General features: G+C 46.5%; 2 protein-coding genes across 3 annotated transcripts in view; one reads left to right on the forward strand and one right to left on the reverse strand.

Moving 5' to 3' along the window:
- The first annotated feature begins 75 nt into the window (after positions 1–75).
- Positions 76–13,311, forward strand: POLR1C (RNA polymerase I and III subunit C). Of its 2 annotated transcripts, none has more exons than XM_032140806.2 (9): positions 76–180; positions 308–379; positions 2,627–2,734; positions 3,000–3,132; positions 3,348–3,467; positions 3,557–3,709; positions 3,907–4,056; positions 4,214–4,330; positions 12,453–13,311. In XM_032140806.2, exons 1-9 carry the CDS (start codon positions 112–114, stop codon positions 12,557–12,559), a joined length of 1,029 nt encoding a protein of 342 aa, XP_031996697.1. In that variant the 5' UTR covers positions 76–111; the 3' UTR covers positions 12,560–13,311. The 2 variants fall into 2 exon arrangements, with proteins under 2 accessions (XP_031996697.1, XP_031996696.1); XM_032140805.2 differs by lacking the exon at positions 12,453–13,311 and adding an exon at positions 4,459–5,205.
- XPO5 (exportin 5) overlaps positions 5,605–17,862 on the reverse strand; it is a 53,800-nt gene continuing 41,542 nt past the window's right edge. The window contains exons 21-32 of the mRNA XM_032140798.2: positions 17,213–17,313; positions 14,811–14,907; positions 14,022–14,158; positions 12,032–12,129; positions 11,366–11,412; positions 10,842–10,939; positions 9,588–9,650; positions 8,727–8,809; positions 8,376–8,483; positions 8,103–8,240; positions 7,743–7,907; positions 5,605–7,279 (exon numbers count right to left, since the gene is read on the reverse strand). Coding sequence (XP_031996689.1) covers positions 7,142–7,279; positions 7,743–7,907; positions 8,103–8,240; positions 8,376–8,483; positions 8,727–8,809; positions 9,588–9,650; positions 10,842–10,939; positions 11,366–11,412; positions 12,032–12,129; positions 14,022–14,158; positions 14,811–14,907; positions 17,213–17,313 — 1,273 coding nt within the window. The 3' untranslated portion in view covers positions 5,605–7,141. The remainder of the gene's footprint in view (positions 7,280–7,742; positions 7,908–8,102; positions 8,241–8,375; positions 8,484–8,726; positions 8,810–9,587; positions 9,651–10,841; positions 10,940–11,365; positions 11,413–12,031; positions 12,130–14,021; positions 14,159–14,810; positions 14,908–17,212; positions 17,314–17,862) is intronic.

Consider the following 17,862-nt stretch of genomic DNA (forward strand, 5'->3'; position numbering starts at 1 on the left):
AGTCTCGCGATATTTAAGATTCCAAGAGGCGGTGCGTTGCCACGGAGACGGAACAGGGCTACTAGGACGCACGCGCGAGATAGAGCCTCTAGTCTCGTGTAGAGATTGAAGATGGCGGCTTCTCAGGCGGTGGAGGAAATGCGGAGCCGCGTGGTTCTAGGGGAGTTTGGGGTTCGCAATGTAAGCCTTGTGGCCTTGAGCTTGGGCGGGAGGAATGAGAGCGGAACAGGGATGGGTCTTGGGATTGGCGTGGGGATAGCCGTGGGCTCACTGTCCCTTCGTGGACAAATTCGTCCCTTTGCTCTAGGTCCATACCACTGACTTTCCCGGTAACTATTCCGGTTATGATGATGCCTGGGACCAGGACCGCTTCGAGAAGGTAAGTGGGGCCGGAGTTGTCTGGGGAGGGTTATGAAGGCCAGAGCCTGTGGTCTGAGCAGCCTGTGTCTGTCTCAGAAGCTGCTGTTGGGGGTCGCTCCGTTTGTAAGTTTGTTGAGCAATGTGCTAGACGCTCCGTTTACAGGCCAAGTTAGACACGGTTTCTACCCAGTTCTGCAAAGATGTTCAGTCTTGTTGAGGAATGGTGCGTATGAACAGGTGAATCTAGTGTAATATGGTGAAGGTGGTTGATAGCGATGAAGACGGCAGGGTTGGGGTGGGCAGCATTCCGCTGAGACCAGGAAGAGGGGCCAAGAGGTACTTAACATTTCAAGAGGAGGGGACATGTGAATTGAGCCTTGAATGGTAAGTAAAAAGAACAGGAGTTAAATTATGAAGGGTTTGTTTCAAGTGAGTGAAGTTCAGGATATACAGGTTGTGTATTTAGTCTTTTGTATTATTGTTTCACTTAGCTTAAAATAAGGGTTAAAATTGCATTTAAATAGATTACCGAGTGTTACCGTTTATGCAACTGATCTTTGCGTGCAGCTTATAAACATGATCTGTAAATCAGTGCTTGGGAAACTTTTTTTTAACCTGTTGATACAAGGAATAAAGTATGAACAATGAAAAAGGTTAATGCTTGAAAAAAAATTATGGCTTGTGTGAAGTGTGCTCCGGAAATGTCCAAGTAGCTCTGGCATGAGTGGTAGGCAAGGCTGAAGTGTGTCTTGGGCACTGTTGATGATAGGGGGCTTGGCTAGTTCTTAAGCAGACATGATCAGATTTGCAGCCTTGATGGCTGGGAGGGAATGAGTTTGAGGAGGATCATATGGAGCAGGCAGATCTGTTGTAAGGGAAGCTGAGGTTGAAGACATGAACTAAGACTGATGGTAGAAATAGAGCAAAGGTAGAATAGAAGGTAAATTTATGATTGCTTTGGTAAAGGCTGTGGGGGTAGCATAAAATGACTTTTTGGCTTGGGAACTGCTTTGATGCATTGTGGTATCATTTACTGAGAGGAGAAATGGGTCTGGGGAACGGGAATGATGATGCATTGTTTTCTGCATGTGGAGAAATCTAGCAGGCTAGAAGACTGCATGCTTGAAATGAGATCAGAAGTGAGATAACATTTTGGGAGTTGTCAGAACAGATAGTTGCTAAAACCGTTAGTACAGTTAAGGTGACCTGGGAGAGAGACAAGAACCTGGCAAATTTAGAGATGGGTGGAAGTTGATCATCAGAGAAGGAAGAAGAGTAGAGCTCAGAGCTCAGAAACCAGGAGAATAGTTCAAATAAGGAGGGGATTTCTTTCTTTTCTTTTCATGAGACGCTCTTATCTCCCAGGCTGGAGTGCAATGGCGCGATCTTGGCTCACTGCAACCTCCGCCTCCCGGGTTCAAGCAGTTCTCCTGCCTCAGCCTCCCGAGTAGCTGGGACTACAGTCATGTGCCACCATGCCCAGCTAATTTTTTTTTTTTTTGAGACGGAGTCTCGCTCTGTTGCCCAGGCTGGAGTGCAGTGGCGCAATCTCGGCTCACTGCAAGCCCCGCCTCCCAGGTTCACGCCATTCTCCTGCCTCAGCCTCTCCAAGTAGCTGGGACTACAGGCGCCCGCCACCATGCCCGGCTAATTTTTTTTGTATTTTTAGTAGAGACGGGGTTTCACCGTGGTCTTGATCTCCTGACCTCGTGATCCGCCCGCCTCAGCCTCCCAAAGTGCTGGGATTACAAGCGTGAGCCACTGCACCCGGCCTAGCTAATTTTTTGTATTTTTAGTAGAGACGGGGTTTCACCATGCTGGCCAGGCTGGTCTCAAACTCCTGACCTTGTGATCTGCCCGTCTCAGCCTCCCAAAGTGCTGAGATTACAAGTGTGAGTGACCCCGCCGGGCCAGGAGGGGGTTTTTTAATCAATGTCAAGCATAGCAGAAGTCTAGTAAGAGGACTGAGTAGTGTCAACAAGACTAAGCACTATGGTAGTTTCTGTTCTTTAGTAGAATAGCTTCTGTGTGGATGGTTTGGTTGGAAGCCATATTGCATAGGGTTTTAATGAATGGATGACAAAAATGGAGACTTTTCATGAAACTTAAAACACTGGGCGAGAAAGAATATTTAATAAGGGACATCTGGGCAAAGGGAGGTTTTTGGACGAGAGGGTAATACTTGAGGGAATTATCTAAGGGGGAGGTATGAAGAGATATTACACAGAGAGCAGGTTTCACTTAAATGTTTTTCCTGTCCCTCTAGAATTTCCGTGTGGATGTAGTACACATGGATGAAAACTCACTGGAGTTTGACATGGTGGGAATTGACGCAGCCATTGCCAATGCTTTTCGACGAATTCTGTTAGCTGAGGTATTGGCAGACATGGTGACAAGGCTGGAGTTGCTTTGGGAACTGCACTGACACCTCACTTGGAGAATTAAGTGTCTCAAGCTGTCCTTCCCTTCTTATTTTTCCTTGAATTTTGCCGAGCATTTTACCTTCTCATTCTTTGTAAATTTCTCATTAAACATTCTAGGAAGAGAGATATCTCTCTACCTCTGGAGGTTGGGGTTACGGGGATAGGTAGGGGGTCTGCTGGGTTTTTGCAGATAAGTGGTTATTTTTCCTTGGGCAGGTGCCAACTATGGCTGTGGAGAAGGTCCTGGTGTACAATAATACATCCATTGTTCAGGATGAGATCCTTGCTCACCGTCTGGGGCTCATTCCCATTCATGCTGATCCCCGTCTTTTTGAGTATCGGAACCAAGGTGAGAAAATGAAATTTTGGGAGAAGTGGACTATCTGGGTTCAAATCCTGGTTGACTGTGATGTTGGGTAAGCTACTTATCTTCGTACATCAGTGTTTTTCATCTGTGAGAGCACTTGCCTTGTCTTCCCAAGTTTGCCATAATTAAATGGGAAACATATGTAAAGCATCACTCAGACGTTTACTAGTTCTTAGGAGCTCCCTCCATTTGTGCAGGAGATGAAGAAGGCACAGAGATAGATACTCTACAGTTTCGTCTCCAAGTCAGATGCACTAGGAACCCCCATGCTGCTAAAGATTCCTCTGACCCCAACGAACTGTACGTGAACCACAAAGGTAAGTAGTGGTAGGGTGAGGAAGAGGCCCCGTCTGTGGGTAGCTGCTAGTTTTAGGGACTGAGATCTTCTGACATGTTTTTCCTCCAGTGTATACCAGGCATATGACATGGATCCCCCTGGGGAACCAGGCTGATCTCTTTCCAGAGGGCACTATCCGACCAGTGCACGATGATATCCTCATTGCTCAGCTGCGGCCTGGCCAAGAAATTGACCTGCTCATGCACTGTGTCAAGGGCATTGGTGAGAACCCTGTGTGCCTTCCTGGGAAGGGGGGTAGTTCGGTTGCAGTGGGGCAAGCTGACTAGGGAACTCAGCTGAGATGTTCCCGGCAGGCAGAAAGCCAAGAGGGTTGTGCTTTTGCTGTTAGTAGCTTAGGAGGAGTATTCTTCCTAAGCCTAGAAGGGTTTCCTATAGGCATGTTCCCTCTTCCTCTCCAGGCAAAGATCATGCCAAGTTTTCACCAGTGGCAACAGCCAGTTACAGGCTCCTGCCAGACATCACCCTGCTTGAGCCCGTGGAAGGGGAGGCAGCTGAGGAGTTGAGCAGGTGCTTCTCACCTGGTGTTATTGAGGTGCAGGAAGTCCAAGGTATGGTATTTGGGACGCTGTTCACGTTAGGACCTAAATTATATTTTCTTTGAAGGTGACAGAAATAAAAACCCTGGGCTCCTAAAAGTATAACATGGTTTGCTACCAAGTGGCAAATTAGAAAAAAGAATAAAAAAACATGGTTTGTTCTCATTAGGTAAAAAGGTGGCCAGAGTTGCCAACCCTCGGCTGGATACCTTCAGCAGAGAAATCTTCCGGAATGAGAAGCTAAAGAAGGTTGTGAGGCTTGCCCGGGTTCGAGATCATTATATCTGTGAGTATGAAGTAGTGAGATGAGTGGGCAGTGCTCTTTGGTGCTGCAGCTTCCTTCCAGTCTAGATGTGCAGTTTATGAGTAAGTTTTACAGGCAAGCCCTGCCTAAAGTGTCTCTTTGGTCCCCAGTCTCTGTTGAGTCAACGGGGGTGTTGCCACCAGATGTGCTGGTGAGTGAAGCCATCAAAGTACTGATGGGGAAGTGCCGGCGCTTCTTGGATGAACTAGATGCGGTTCAGATGGACTGAGCTTGGATGCTCCTGAGGCAAGCTGAAGCTTTGGGTTCTGACTGACCCACCCTACAGGACTGCTGTACAGAGCCCAGTGTGACTAGGGATCCTGAGTTTTCTGGGACAATTCCAGCTTTAATACATTTTGTTAAATGTGCCACAAAATGAGACTTTTTAGGCCTTTATAAGGCCTTAGATGTAAATAAACTCACTCACCAAAACAAAAAAACTTTTTGAGACTACTTTTGAGTTTATGTTTTTTGAGACAGAGTCTCACTCTGTTGCCCAGGCTGGAGTGCAATGGTGCAATCTCAGCTCACTGCAACCTCCTCCTGGGTTCAAGCAGCCCTTCTTTTGCCTCAGCCTCCTGAGTAGCTGATAATATAGGCGTGCACCACCACACCTGGTTATGTCTAATTTTTTGTATTTTTAGTAGAGACAGGGTTTCACCATGTTGGTCAGACTGGTGTCAAACTCCTGACCTCAAGTGTGCCTGCCTTGGGGCCTCCCAAAGTGTTGGGATTATAGATGTGAGCCACCGCGAAAAACAGGGGGCCTCACTTCAGAACTGGTTTGGCATTTAGCAATTAGGAACATCAGATGTGCACTCCAGCCTGGGTAACAGCGAGACCCTGTCTCAAAAACAACAAAAAGAACACCTCCTGAGAATTGGCAAATGAAGGTGGTTTCTGGGAGCACGGCCAAACCCTAGAAAAACATTCAAGTTAGAGTGAATGTGCCACTTCACCTGTCTCCCGGATTACCAGGGAAGTTCATGTTGCTATTGACAGCTCCAACAAAGAACAGTAGCAATTCCTGTGGGCCCAGCAGCCACACACGAAAGACACTGTGAGAATGGTATGGGCTACGTAGTCTGGGTATGTCAGGAATAGAAATCCTTTTCTGACTGGCACACCATTTCAGAAAGCTTGAAAGACCAAGTTCATCAGTCACATTTCTTCTTGTTCAGTCCTGGGTGCTCATGAAGTAACCCTGGAGTATGTCACTGGTTTTAAGACTAGGTTGAAAAAGGCAGATGGCTCCCTTTCTGTACGAAACTGAGATTTTTACTGACATGCAGATGTGCTTTAGAGTTAATGTTTCTACAAAAAGTTTCTATAAACAATAGAAAATTTCTAGCATGAAGTCACAGGATGTTAAAAATATTACAACGCAATAAATACAACTACACCCTCCACAGCCCCAACCAGACAGGAATAGGCAGCTATCAGGTTTGGAGGGAAACACTCTTGAGATCGCCTTCACAATCCACAGAAACCCAGAGCACCACACAGGAAGAGGGAGCAACACAAGACTCCACCTTCTGCTTCCCCAGCTTTGCCTCTTCTCAGTCTGACCCTGCCTGTGGCCCGCACCAGCTAAAAACTGTAGCTTCAGTCCACTTCGGCTCTTGTGGAAACCCTCTTGTCAGTGGACTGGATGGACAGCAGGTCTGTTTTTGTGCAGAGCAAATGGACACACTGATTTCTGTATGGATTAAGTCTGCCTTATGGCCAGTGATAACCTCAGGGCCAGGTCCTGTATCCATGTCCTGTTTACAGGGCCTTTCAGTGACCTCTAGAATGGACTCACAGTACAGGTTGTGATGCGAAGGCATGTATTCTTTTCTTTTGGAAATGGCCTTTGAGAAAAGTAACCAGGGACCTGAAAGACCATGAGATTGTGGAAGGCACCTGGACTTAGTCCTAGGAGAAGACCAGCGGCTTTGCTAGCTGCTTATCACAGATGTAGCCTAGTTGGTCTGTATTATCCTTGGATGACAATGGTGTCATGTGACACTATCTAGGGTACTGTGGCTCTTGTGCCTGAGTGGACCTTGAGGCTGGGGAGGCCAGACTGAGGGGTCATTCATGGAAGGGCAAGATGTGTGAACTCTAAAGGGGGTGTTAGCACTAAAGATTGCCCAGCCCTGGTCCTTGGTGGTACTATACTTGATACTGTGCCAAGTTTAGCAGTAGCCTGTACCATGGGTCCCATCAGGTGACCAGATTCTTGCCCAAAGCAAAGTTGAGAGAACTGGCCAAGTTCTCTTCAGCACTTAGCACCTAACCCAGACATGCCCCTCAGGGAGTGGGGAAAGTTTCCTGCCAGCCCAGCAGCAAAAGGGCTCAGTGGGAGTTGGAGTGGTCCAAGAAAAACTCTGGCACAAGTAGTTGAGGGCTGTGCTCTTGCTGCGAGCCTTGCTAGTTGCAGTGTTGGGCACGGCACCCTTAGTTACCATTCTGTACAGGTTATGTGGCTGCACAGGGGTGGGAGGGCTTGTGGGAGAAGGACTGCTCTGCTCCAGCTTTTCTTGGAAAAGCCAAATCTCCAAGTAGAATGGGAACTATCTGGAACATCTAGACAGAATAGTTTAAGCCCTAACTCCCTTTCTTGATACTTTAGTATAATTACTTATGGTGCTGCACAGGGCCTGTTCTCTCCAGCTCCAGACCTGGATCTCTCTCCAGGCTGACAATGGTGGAAAGTGAGGCGGCAGTGCAAGAAGGGCCTAGAGATTAGCTACAAAGGGAAAGAAGAGATGACAAGAAAGGCCGAGGAAGGATGCCCAAAAGCTTGATTCAGGGTTCAAAGATGGTGGCCAGGCCACCCCCATCATTGTCTAGCACCTCCGTCTCCAGCATTGGCTTTGTTTTTTTGAAAAGTGAGGGAAGATTCTTAATGTGAACTTCTTTTCGGAATTGCTCTCCCAAGGGTTTCTGTGGAAAACAAATGAGAAAGAATTAATGCTGGGCCCTAAGTAGTAGTTAAAGATTCTCTTGGCCTGGCACAGTGGCTTGCGCCTGTAATCCCAACACTTTTGGGAGGCCAAGGCAGGTGGATCACCTGAGGTCAGGAGTTTGAGACCAGCCTGACCAACATGGAGAAACCCCGTCTCTACTAAAAATACAAAAAATTAGCCAGACGTGGCGGTGCATGCCTGTAATCCCGGCTACTTGGGAGGCTGAGGCAGGAGAATCGTTTGAACCTGGGAGGCGGAGGTTGTGGTGAGCCGAGATTGCACCACTGCACTCCAGCCTGGGCAACAAGAGTGAAACTCCATCTCAAAAAAAAAAAAAAAATTATCTCACCGTAACGGTCAATAACTACAGCTGGTTTATGGTTTGCCCATACACGATTTAAGAAGGGGGTTGGGTGCGCTAATGAAGGTGCGTGACCTACCCCAATGCAACCAGCAATGAGGCGTTTGAATTGGTCCTTTCGGCGCTTGTCAGCCACTTTCTGCAGGGAGGGGTTTAAAAGCTTGCAGTCAAACTGGTCCAGTGAGTCCTTCTGTATTTCAGGGATTTGCTCCATTACAGCTCTTATCTCCAGGTACCTGGGGCGCTGATATCAGCAGGGATAAACTTACTGGATGTAGGTTTGGATATTGCCACCCTCCCCATTTCCTGCCACACCCATTTCTCAGAGATTGCACCAGCAATTTGGCAGGTGCCTGGATTTAGGATAAGGCCCAAGAGACTAGGAGCAGACTGAGTGATGAAGCTGCAGCCATCCTGCCCCCATGCTTTCCCCACTCACCAGCGCCTCGTATATCTGGAAGGCCAGATGGACCAGGGAAGCCATGCATCCGTCGTGCTGCCCGTGCATCTGTAAGCCTTTCAGCACACTGGTGAAAAGCCACGTAACTGCATCTGCGAGCAGTGTCCCTGACAGCACCTGAGGAGACAACTGCTTTAGGGCACAGGGGGCCTCTCTCAAGGCCTCAGCACCCCAGTTCTTCTGAATGATTTAGTCAATCTGCATGACCCAAACCTTCCATGAGGGGCACGGAAAAGGGGTGAATAACCATACTTGTTTGAGGAGAGGCCAGCAGAGCTGTGAGGTCGTCCTCTGGCAGGACAGAGTATCTTTCCAGGCCAGGGAATTGAAGGCTGTAATTAATAGCGCTGTACAAACATCCTGAACAGAAAAAAGATGAAGAGTTACAACGTGTTTTCCTGAGAGCTCCTGCCTATGCTGGTATGGGAGACACCATGGCATTGCACCTTTTCCCTCGTTTTCTTCTGGGGCCTTTGGAACCAGGAACTTATGTAACAAAGGAGTATTACAAAAAACTCTTGATAGCACCATAGAGCAAGAAAAGTAAAAGGTGACTCCCCATCTGGGCAAGGAGTAAAGGTATCACCTGCTCCTTCTACCCACCTCATGCTTCATCAGACATTTGCCCAGGTCTGTAAGCTCTGCCATAGCTGAGGGGGTGACCTCTGTGGCCATCATTTCTTCATCTGTTATCAGAGAGTAGAATGTTAAGCTCCATCCTTTCAGAACAGAGAAAAATACCTTGTTCTGACAGAAGTGCAAAAAACAAAGCAAAGCTTAGTGTTCTAGGCTAAGTGGTGGCCAAGTAGTATTAGGAGCCCTCCCACCTCCACATAATAATGGCCCATGCCCATGGCTGATCTTCTAGAGATGCACCCAAGCTGTACATGAGGGAAACGGGGGAGCTTCTAGGCAGGAACACAAAATGCTGCAAATACTGAAGTTACTTTGTTGTTGGACAAATATTTGAGCATCCTTTCTACCAGGCACTGATTTAGTTACTGGGGATAAAAGGTATAGGACAATAGGTCCCTTCCCTGATGGGAGTTTACATTCTAACATGGGAGATAGGTAAGAAACGAATACATAAATAAAAACATAATGTTGGGTAGTGACAACTGCTATGAAGAAGAATAAAGCAGAGGAATACAGAGTAGCTGGGGTTGCCATTTTTGATAGGTTGGTCATGGATGATCTCTTGGAAGAGGTGACATTAGAATGAAGCAAGGGAAAAGATCACATATATGGTTGGGAGAAAATCATCTGAGACAGAGGAAACAGCAAGTGCAAAGGCTTGGAGGTGGGAGTATGATGGAGGCACACAGCAAGAGGGCTGGTCCAGAGATGATAACTAGATGTAGGGTGCCTCCTCCTCACCAGACTGCAAGGAAACTGACCTGGTTCAGAAGGAACAGTATTTAGGAGGCTAAGAGCAGACCTCCAAGGTCTCACAGGCTCACTTACCGTCTCCATCTGCTGGGGGAGCACTACTGTGGTCAGCACCCTTCTTTGAAACACAGCAAACCGCTAAAGCAAGAAAGCAGGGTTACTAGGTGAAGGGTGGGTATATACTACCACAACAGCCACCTCAGGCCCACTGATCCCAACCTGTCTGTGGCCAGGTGAGGAGGAAGGAAGATGGGGGTACCGTCCAAGGCACAAGAATTAGCTTCACCAGTAGAAATAGAGGCATTCTGATGACCGAACTGTTTTGGTCCTTCAACTAGCTGAGAGAAAATTACAGAATTCTCTGAGAGTGAGTAGACTAGGAGAGGATGCTTGATACATCCCTGGTCTACTTTGAATCTCAAACAAAATGACACAGTAAAAATAAAAAGAAAATTAACAGCCTCCATGTCCAAGAATTTAAAACATTTCCCTATTTTGACAAAACTAGGAAGTTATTCCTCTTTTTTTCTTTTTTTTTTTTTTTGTGACGGAGTCTCACTCTGTTGCCCAGGCTGGAGTGCAGTGGCGCAATCTCGGCTCACTGCAAGCTCCGCCTCCCGGGTTCACGCCATTCTCCTGCCTCAGCCTCTCCGAGTAGCTGGGACCAGAGGCGCCCGCCACTACGCCCGGCTAATTTTTTTGTATTTTTAGTAGAGACGGGGTTTCACCGTGGTCTCGATCTCCTGACCTCGTGATCCGCCTGCCTCGGCCTCCCAAAGTGCTGGGATTACAAGCGTGAGCCACCGCGCCCGGCCAAGTTATTCCTAATGAATCCAAATTCCTCCTGCTATTTTAGATTGTTTCCCCATATTCAGCTTGCAATTCATAAAGTATCCTTAGGTTGACTTAAGGACTGCCTTGCTTCTATCTAGTTATTTCTTTTGGATCTGTCAGTGTTGCTGCAAACATGAACTTTTTTTTTTTTTGAGACGGAGTTTTACTCTTTTGCCAGGCTGGAGTGCAGTGGCGTGATTTTGGCTCACTGCAGCCTCCGCCTCCCGGGTTCAAGCGATTCTCCTACCTCAGCCTCCTGAGTAGCTGGGACTACGGGCGCGTGCCACTACGCCCAGCTAATTTTTGTATTTTTAGTAGAGACAGGGTTTTCACCATGTTGGCCAGGATGGTCTCCATCTTTTGACCTCGCAATCCACCATGCCCCGCCGCAAACATGAATCCTTTCCATTAGTCAGGCCTTCATGGAGTTGGCTGAGCGACCAGCTCTTCTTCCAGGAAAATTCTCTATGGCCCCAGTTTCGACATGCCACTTACTGATTAGGTCCATGACTTCTCGGGTTAACATCCTCACCAGTTGCTCCTCCAGCATCTCTTGAGACTCTGGGTTTTCATCTGCAGTCTCATCTTCTCCACTGCAAAAAACCAGGGGGCCAAGTTCCACAGGAGTGCAGAAAAGGAAGGACAAGGAAAGCAGCGACCCTAATCAGACTCTCTGTGATCACTTTCTTCTCCTTTGGGTCTTCGTTTTATGCAAAAGTTGGGAATGGACAGCAGCGATCCACTGAAGGACATTATTCCTAGTGACTCTGTCCAGTTGGATAGACATTACAGCATCAAAATAAGGGAGTAAGGTAAGAGTAGCTCCTATGAAGGCTACTCTCAGAGTCTGCCTGCTGGTCACAGCCTGTCCAGACAAGCCATGTATCACCTAGGCTGAGAATGGCTACAACCTACTGCTCTTCTACCCTGGGACAGCAGAATCCCTGCCCACTTCCTTTCCCCACCCCAAACCTGGCTGCCAGCTCATCCACCAAGAAGAGTGGGTAGGTATCCCTTACCACAGCAGGCTCCTTTGGTTGATAACTTGCCATTTCTGAGAAAGCCTCTGGGAAAACACAAAGGAAATAAATGCTAGAATCGGGGAAAGGATTGGAACACATAATATCTAAAGTCAAGTCCACTTCATGATTAAAATTAGCCAAGGATGATTCTAGGCATCAGTGACAACCTCTGTAGACTCCACACCACAAGGTTAAAAAAAACATCTATGGTTTCTGTAACCTATCCCACATCTCTGATGAGGGTGGTATCTCAAACACCTCTTTGCTTGGAAAGAATTAACATTTTTAGAATCCCTGGGTCTCTAGACATACCTGTTCTCCACCCAGCTGGTCCCCCTGCTTAATTCTAGAGTCAGGATAACAGACCCAGCATTCCTGGCAAGGGTCTGTGAGCAAGCATTCCTCTTTTTACCTCTCCTCAGTGAACAGGAGGTTAGGAGCAGAATCTGCAACTGAAGCTGTCTTGTGGCAATTAAATCAGTTTAGTTCTTTGGGGGCTGCTCGATCCTACAGCAAGGATAGTCTGCTGGGGTAGAAGCTCTGCCCAGCCAGTCTGGCAGGGCTAGTAGACAACACTTCTAGGAGCTCCTGACTTGCAAAGCTCAAAAATGGCCAGAGGCCTTAATAGTACTCTTTGCTTCCTGTTCCTGACTTTTCTCTTACCATATGGAGGTAGGTGAAAAGAGGTCCGAGGATGGGGGATACCAGGGCTTCATAGTGCTCTGGGGGACAGAAGAGCACCAGAGGCTTTACAAAGACCCGTGCTGCAACAAGTTAAGAAATTTTAGTGCATAGGCACACATCTCTCACCTGCCAGGTGGTGGGTTGCACCCCTGGGCAGAATCAATCCCTAAAGGATTTGCCAGATGTCAAAAATATCCTGTGTTAACAGTGAAAAAGTCTTAAAGTTCTTTTCCTAAAATCCTAAATGGCATCGATATTGAATTCCATTATACTCTTAGTTTAGCTGCATTTCCGTCAGGCTGCACATTATGGTCACTGGCCCGAAAAGTAGGAATAAAAAAATAGGAAGGAGGACATCCTTGTAACAAATTCTCCTTCACCATTCTCCTTATAATTTCAGGTAAGAAAGATTTGCCGGCTGCGGTGGCTCACACCTGTAATCCCAGCACTTTGGGAGGCCAAGGCAGGTGGATCACAAGGTCAGGAGAGCGAGACCATCCTGGCTAACATGGTGAAAACGCGTCTCTACTAAAAAATACAAAAAAAAAAAAAAATTAGTCGGGCATGGTGGCGAGCGCCTGTAGTCCCAGCTACTCGGGAAGCTGAGGCAGGAGAATGGTGTGAACCTGGGAGGCGAAGCTTGCAGTGAACCGAGATCACGCCACTGCACTCCAGCCTGGGCAACAGAGCAAGACTCCATCTCGAAAAGAAAAGAAAAAGACAGAGATTCAACTATTAATAAGGGTGTGAATGAGAATGAAGTGTTAAAGTGCTTTTTCTGGCTGGGTGTGGTGGCTCGGGCCTGTAAGTCTAGCACTTTGGAGGCTGAGGCAGGAGGATTACTTGAGCCAGGAGTTTGAGACCACCCTGGGGAACATAATGCAGACCCCATCTCTACAAATAATAATAAAAAATAGCTGGGTGTGGTGGTGCACATCTGTGGTCCAGTCCAGGCTCTTCAGGAAGCTGAGATGGGAGGATCACTTGAGCCTGCAGTGAGCTTTGATAGCACCACTGCACTCCTGCCTGGGTAACACTGAGACCCTGTCTCAAAAAACAAAAAAACCAAAAAACAAGTGCTTCTAAAAATACAGAAAAGGGATAAAAGTTTTATCTTTCACAGCTGGGCACAGTGGCTCATGCCTGTAATCCCAGCACTTTGGGAGGCCGAGGCAGGCGGATCACTTGAGATCAGGAGTTTGAGACCAGCCTGGCCAACATGGCGAAACGCTGTCTCTACTAAAAATACAAAAATTAGGTCGGGCGTGGTGGCTCACACCTGTAACCCCAGCTTTGGGAGGCTGAGGCGGGCGGATCACTTGAGGTCAGGAGTTTGAGACCAGCCTGGCCAACATGGCGAAAACCTGTCTCTACTAAAAATACAAAAAAAATTAGCTGGGCATAGTAGCATGTGCCTGTAATCCCAGCTACTTGGGAGGCTGAGGCACAAGAATCACTTGAACCCAGGAGGTAGAAGTTGCAGTAACAAGATCGTGCCACTGCACTCCAGCCTGGGCAATAGAGCAAAACTCTGTCTCAAAAAATAGAAATAAAAATCAGCTGGGCATGATGGTACACACCTGTAATCACAGCTAGTTGGGAGGCTGAGGCACAAGAATTGCTTGAACCTGAGAGGCAGAAGCCGTGAGCTGAGATCACACCACTGCACTCCAGCCTGCACAACACAGTGAGCAAGACTCTGTCTCAAAAAAAAAAAAAAAAAGTTTTATCTTTAATACTTCCAAGAAAGGGGAAGGTAAAAATTTACCCCTAAGGAAAAGTTTATGGCCATCTGGACTGTCTTCATGTTTTCCCTGCAATCCGCCAGTGTTTTTAATGACATGATGCACTTAGATACATAATCTCATCTCTTCCTTCCAGTTCTGCCTCCTCCCTCTGGTTCCTGTGATCTGTTTCTCTCTCTAATTTTCTGACCTTTTGGGTTATGTAGAGACTTTTGAAAGGATATGAAGCATGGGTCTGAGTCGGTAGTCAGGAATATTGTTCAAGTTGACAAAGGCTGAGCTGAGAAGCTGGGTAGCAAGGTCCTCCACAGTATAGAAGTCTTGCTGCATGGAAGGGCCTGCCTTCCCTAGGATATGAAAACTGTAAAGGGGAAAAAAAAAGCATTGAAAATGACAAATCCAACATCTGTTACTGCCAGCCCTGACTGTCCCATGAATTTCATTTCTAGCCTACAGTAAGATTTTTCAGCCGGAAAAGCAGTTGTATTTACTTAAGAGAACTTATAGATACAGCATCTTTTTAAAGACAGATGTTGGCGGCGGAGATCAGCAGTAGCTTTCATTACTATTTAATGTGGACTTACAATGGAGGATCTCATTAGCTTGGCTGATTAGTGTAGTGGGTTAGTGAGGCCAAAGCCCATGAGGGCCAGTTACCTCCCCAACCCACAACCAGTATCCAGCCACCCCACTCCTATGAGAAGTAGGCTGCAAGCAGTGTAGGGTCTAAGCAATCCCCACCACTTTTAGCTTCTACTTGGGTTTCATCATTTTATACACTAGAAACACAAGTTGGGCATGAAGCAGGCTAGGACTGTGAGGCTCATATGACAATTAAAAAAAGCAAATGCAGGAAAGCAGGCTATTCATTTCTATTTAACACTAGAATCATTAGTTTCCTGTCAAATTCTTGCCTCACCTTACCTGTACACTAGATGAAAAGTCCAACCCATGGACATTCCTATACAATACATAGAGGAAGAAAATATGGAGAGGCAGCATTGGTTCCTTACCAGTTTTCATAGAGGGTGGAGAAGAAACGCTGCATTCTTTCCAAGACGGTTTTGAAGACAGGAGAGTCATTGAGTTCCAAGAGAGGTTGAGGTAATCCTACAGGGAAATACGGGTCAAGAACATGATGCTCCACTGTCAGGAGTCTCAACTGGCCAACACTCTACAGCAGGCAGATGTTGTTCAGGGGTGAAGATGTGTGCATGTCTGGTGCTGCACTGCAAAGCAGTTGGCTATGTGATTTGCTGCACTCTTTTGGTAGGAGAAGGTGAAAGCTACTTAAGGACCCAGGACTTTAAACCCGGGTACTCTTTTATCTGCTTTTTTTCCCCAGATGGAACTTGTACCAAAAAAAGTGACAACTCAGAAGTATTTTTCCATAAAGCTCTGGGGATGCTTCCACAATTAAGTTATGAAACCCCTTTTTTAAGCAAAATGTTACACAAAACACTAAGATGTGTAGCAGCTCAAAATGAAACCCACTTACCTTAATATTAAAAACTGCCTTAAAAGATCTATACTTTTAAGTGTAATCAGAGGTTTTACATTTCGAGTCTTATAGTCAGAAGCTATCTGCGGGAACTGTTTGTCCATTCTAGTATTTCTGGTTGGCCACTTATTTCTACAGCAGGAGTTCCTGACTTAACTTGAATAATGGCATGGGGGTATGTGGTAAGCAACACTTACTTTTAATATTAATAGCTATACATTTCTTGGAAGTTATATTTTTACTGGTGTCTGCAACATAACCCTTAAATAGAATGGTGTCAAAGGAAAAGATTCAGGACTATCTAGGCCGAAACAGACAGACATGAGCTCTGGAAAGGCAAATTAACATCCTTCCTTTGGCTAACTTCACAGCTGAGGAATGCCATTGGATTGCTTGACTACAGCTGGGCTCAGACACAGGTTATAGCTGATGATAAAGACAAACTATGGGGGCTGTGATGGTGAGCCAGCCTGAAGCTTCTGAGATGGGAACAAGGTTTAGACAACTGATGCCTCTAGCCCTAACTTCATCCCACATTCCCAGACTTGCTCCCTGTGCTCCAGCCACATGATTCAACCATCTCTACGTTCTGGACATACCAAAGGCCTTTCCCTCTTGCCTCAGATCTTATACCTGCCATTCTGTTTGTCCAGAATGCCCAGCATTTCCTCATGCCCCTAACCTAGCTAGTTCCTACTCATCCTTCAAGTCCCCATTGGGAGTCAGCCTTCTGACTTCCCTCCAAGACTAGGTTAGGTCTCCCGATGAACACTCAGAGCCCTGCCACTTTCCTTCACAGCAAATACCACAATGATGCCTGCACAGTTATTTTCATGCTTATTTTCAATGGGAAAATGAGTTAAAGCAGTATCCTAACAAGGTCACAATTGGAAGGCTAGGCGTGGTGGCTCATGCCTATAATCCCTGCACTTTGGGAGGCCAAGGCAGGCAGATCACTTGAGGTCATGAGTTCGAGACCAGCCTGGCCAACATGGTGAAACCCTGTCTCTACTAAAAATACAAAAAATTAGGCGGGTGTGGTGGTGCATGCCTGTAGTCCCAGCAGGCTGAGGTGGGAGAATCACTTGAACCCGGGAGGCAGAGGTTGCAGTGAGCTGAGATTGCACCACTGTGCACCAGCCTGGGTGACAGAGTGAGACTCTCTCAAAAATACAAAACAAAACAAAAAAGGTAACAATTGGGAAATGGCTTAAAATCTATTCCTTTAAAAACTTTGATATCTACACACACACACACACACACACACACACACACACACACACACCACGGCAGGAAAAGTACACAAATATCCTTCAGGTTAAAGGCCATGATTTATTTAATCGAATGGCTGTAACACCCACCACAACCTACTGGCTAAATTGAAGAAGGGGTTAACAGGGAAAAAAAATACATTGCCTCCGATCTTCTGTGTATGCTAAGGTAAGTAAATACACTTGTTCATATAGAGCTTATAGGAACTCCACAAATGCATTTCTGAACAAATAGATGGTCAAGGTAGTGCAAGACAAGACGGAAGAAGCACAAGATAGGCTGAAGCTGCTCAACGAACACGTAAGAACGCCTGTAATCCTAGTGCTTTGAAAGGCCATGGTGGGAGGACTGCTTGAGGATAAGAGTTCAAGACCAGCCTGGGCAACATAGCAAGACTCTGTCTCTACAAAAAAATTTTAAAGTACGTCTGGTGTTGTGATCTGCCTGTAGTCCAACTACTCAGGAGGCTGAGGCAGGAAGACTGCTTGAGCCCAAGCGTTTGAGCCTACAGTGAGCTATGGTTGCACCAGTGCACTCTAGCCTGGGTGACAAAGACTACGACTCTGAAACAACAACAACAAAAAAAGGGGACATCCATTAGGGATAAGATGAACCTAGGAGAAAAAAGGTTACATTTCTTACCTAATATAGCAGATTTTTCCGCATCAAGCATATCCAGAGCCTTGGTGAAAGGCTCTGCCATTTTGGCTAGCATTTCTGGTGCATATAATGTATTGTGGGTTCTGAAAGAAACAAGAATGCTATTGAGCTTTTCCATCTGATGCAGAAGGAAAGAGTGGGTTTTGCTTGTAATCCAGTGATACTACAGTTCCACACAGACAGATCTGCCCATCAACTCCTGGCAGGAGAAAGAAAAGAAGGTATAAATATCTGAATGCTCGCTGGAGGAGGGAACAGACTTGTATAATAATTAGTATACAATACCTAAGATAACATGAGAAGTAAACCCCAAGACAACAGGACAGTATCAGAGTCCAAAGCTAGAAAGCAAAATTATTTTAAATCTGAGGTGTTCCCAGGAGTTTTTTGACCACCAGTGATATGGAATGAAATGTGTGCAACACTGTGGATTTACAGGTAGGAACACAGAGAAGGTGGTAATTTGCCCCATTTTTCAATGTTTTGTCTTAATTCCAAGAGCATGGACCTTGCAACAGCTGTTTGGACCTGAGAGAGGAACACAATTCCCAATACATGCTGTCCCCCACCAAAATGACCTACCTGAGCAATTATGGGCTTTGAGTAAAGAGCAAGGACTGTGAACTTGATAC

This window comes from Hylobates moloch, unplaced genomic scaffold (assembly GCF_009828535.3).
Source record: "Hylobates moloch isolate HMO894 unplaced genomic scaffold, HMol_V3 SCAFFOLD_20, whole genome shotgun sequence".
Classification (NCBI taxonomy): domain Eukaryota; kingdom Metazoa; phylum Chordata; class Mammalia; order Primates; family Hylobatidae; genus Hylobates; species Hylobates moloch.